The 3,366-nt window shown below is 38.1% G+C and overlaps 1 protein-coding gene across 2 annotated transcripts in view; it reads left to right on the top strand.

Annotated features, from left to right (window-relative positions):
• SLC41A2 (solute carrier family 41 member 2) overlaps positions 1–3,366 on the top strand; it is a 153,743-nt gene that overhangs the window by 95,384 nt on the left and 54,993 nt on the right. For both annotated transcript variants that reach the window (XM_045292162.1, XM_004700338.4), the window contains exon 10: positions 1,053–1,201. In XM_045292162.1, the coding sequence (XP_045148097.1) occupies positions 1,053–1,201 (149 nt within the window). The remainder of the gene's footprint in view (positions 1–1,052; positions 1,202–3,366) is intronic.

A 3,366-nucleotide genomic window follows, 5' to 3' on the forward strand; every position in this document is an offset into this window, starting at 1 on the left:
GTGTCTCCAGTACTGTCCCCTGTGGCACTGAGTCAGTGCAGGAGGTCATGTCTCGTGGTGGGGCCGGCCCTATGGTCCTCTCTGTCCATTGGCTGCCCTGAGCAGGAATATCGTTGTCAGACTTGGTGGGCCGGGATGTGTTTCACTCGCTCTCCTTCTCTTCATTTGCTCCTGATCAGAAGCGCCCCTCTCCGTGAGCAGCAGCTTCAGTGCTGTCCTTCTGGGGCAGGGTGGAAGGGTCCACATAGTTGGGATTGGGCCTGCCCCGCAGACCTCTCTGTTGGTTCCTTGCTTCGTGCTGGTAGGTTGCATTCATGTCTTGGCGCACCGGGTTGAAGTCTGGGCCCTCTCTCCCTCTCCTGTGTCAGCAATCTTTAAAATAATAATTACAATGAATATATTTTCATACTTGACACACTTTCTATTTTCTCTTAAGATGGGAATTACTGTTAATTTTATAGGGATGATAAAAAGACAAAACAATTTGTTTTAGGGATCCAGGAATGAACTATGAACCTAGTATAATCATGAGAAAGTTTTTACTAACAAAAAAGAAACGGTAAACCTGAATCCATTTCATGTATTTGGATTCCCATGAAATTTAAAAACAAAATCATTTGGAGAACAGGTCATCAGCTATTCTTCACATATTTGTGGTGGTGAGATATGTTAAACATAGGCTGGCAATTCCAGTCCATCAGCCACTCGCACAGAGAGAGGAGGCTGACTGCACTGGTAAAGATTCACAGTATTGAGCACCCAGTGGAGCAGCTCTACTCTGTCCAGTAGGGTCACTGTGAACTGGAACTTACTCAGCAGTTCTCCATAACAAATTTTTATCAGTCACTTTCATTTAACTATATGATATAGGGAATTTTCAAAGAACTAAATGAATTGTAAAGAACTGAAATGTACTTATAGCAATTGAATTTTATATGTTGCTATGCATTATAGTATGTAACAAGAATGTAATCCTCAAACTTTGATAGCTATGACTTACCATTTACTAAAATATGATTGTATTTTAATGATACTTACGTTTTCTATTCTAGGAGTAAATAATAAGTCTGCCCAAGTTCTGCTGCTTTTAGTGATTCCTGGACATTTAATTTTCCTCTACACTATTCATTTGATGAAAAGTGGTCATACCTCTTTGACTGTAATCTTCATAGTAGTATTCTTATTTGCTGCTGTGTTACAGGTAAGAGCTAAAAATACCTTGAAACATAAATTTAAGAGCCTGTTTTTAATTTTAACTTTTCAAAAAGTCAACTGAATGCCTTTATATTTAGTTTGCTTTATAAAATAAACTCAGGGTGACTTCTGATAAGATCTGGTAAATGGAACCTCTGATTTGTCTTACTGTAGATTATAATTAGCGATTCAGAGAAAGTCTGGTTTTAAATGAACTTCAAAACAAATATTCATGGTTATTATTATAGAAGGTAATTAATGTTATAATTAATTTTAGCTAGTTCATAGTGAATTATATTAGCATGAATTCCTCAAAATTTTATTCTAATTATTTATACAATATATGGTTCAATCTTAAGGAAATTAAGAACTGATTCAAATACCGATCATACCTTCTGTGACCTAGTAGAGGCAATAAATGGTTAAATGTTTAGTTGCTAACCTCGGGGGTGGGGTTGAAATCACCTGTCGTTCTGTAGGAGACAGATGTGACCATGTGCTCTTGTAAAGAGTTTCAGCTTTGGAAACCCTAAGTAGCAGTTCTGTGTTGTTCTACAGGGTTGCTATGAAACCTCACCCACTGTCATCACATCTGATAACAACCCTGTACGCCAGACTAGAACCTGCTCCATAGGGTTTCTGAAGCTATAAATGATAATGGAAGCAGACTGGCTTACCTTTCTCTCAAGGTGTGGTTGGCTAGTAGATTCTAACTGCTGACCTTGTGTTTGCAGCTCATTACCTAAACACTGCCCCATCAAAGGTAACTGCAAGTTCAAATTAACTCTACAACAATGGGTTATAATTGTTATAACCGTATAGTCATAAATTCTGTAATACATTATACTGTACAGAGTACATTAAGTTAATTTTTTCCAATAACTGTGATGATGTTAATATAAGAGGGTAAGTCAAAAAGTATTGCTATGAGGATTCCAGTTTATACATGCACAGGTTTATTCCAAACAAAAATATGTTTAAACATATGGTTGCAATCAGTTGATGGCTTTAGACAAGTCCTCTCTGCAGTACACTTTTTTTATTAGGCTACCCACAAATCAAAATGGTCTAATCAAAACAGTGGCATCAGAGTGAATCTGCTGGGCCAGTTAAGTGAAGGCTAAGAGGTCAGTTCAAAAGGTTATTTTTAAAAGATGATGATGACTGTTTGGAGGACTCCAAAGGGGTGATCTTGATAGATTTTCTTAAAGGACAAAGGATGCCCACAGGTTTGTTATGAATAAGTTTTAAGAAAATAGAAGGTTATGATTGGTAAGAGAAAGGCTGGAAAATTGCACTGAGGATTGTTTTTCCTTCCTGACAATGAACCTGCTCATTCTTTGAGGGTAGCAAGGGCTGTCCTACGAGAATTTTACTGGGGAATCTTTATCCTGTACACCCTATAACCCTGGTCTTGCTCCTTCCGATTTCTTTTTGTTACCCCCAACTCAAAGAATGCTTTAAGGAACACTATTTGAATCCCTTGAAGATGCCCAAATGCCCAGAGAGGACACAGAACAAGGGATAGCATTACTGATATCAGGTGGGTCATTGCTAAAAGCTGGGAATTCCAGAGGATATTTACTTGTGTATTACTAATTATGCAAAGGCATTCAACTGTGTGGATCATAAAAAAATATGGATAACATTGAGAAGAATGGGAATTCCGGAACACTTCATTGTGTTCATGTAAAACCTGCACATAGACCTAGAGTCAGTAATTCAAAATAAGGGGATTCTCAATGGTATAAAATCAGGAAAGGTGTGTTTCAGGGTTGTGTTCTTTCACCATATGTACTTCACCTGTATGCTGAACAAATAATCCAAGAAGCTATCCCAGATGAAGAAGAACATGGCCTCAAGATTGGAGCAAGGCTTATTAGTAAGCTGCAGTATTCAAATAACACAACCAGACTAAAACCAAAAAAAGAATGAAAGCACTTACTGGTGAAGATCAGAGACCACAGACATCAGTGTGTAGAGAAAACCAAACCCTCACAATTGGACCAATAGACAACATCATCAGAAATGGAGAAGAGATTTTATTTACTTGGATCCACAAGCAATGGTCATGGGTGTAGCAGTCAAGAAATCAACCCATGTATTACCTTGTGAAAATCTACCAAAGACCCCTTGAGAGTGCTAAAAAGCTAAGCTGTCACTTCATATGGG

This window comes from Echinops telfairi, unplaced genomic scaffold (genome assembly GCF_000313985.2).
Source record: "Echinops telfairi isolate 266 unplaced genomic scaffold, ASM31398v2 ScPeMD7_2;HRSCAF=8, whole genome shotgun sequence".
In the NCBI taxonomy this organism is placed as follows: domain Eukaryota; kingdom Metazoa; phylum Chordata; class Mammalia; order Afrosoricida; family Tenrecidae; genus Echinops; species Echinops telfairi.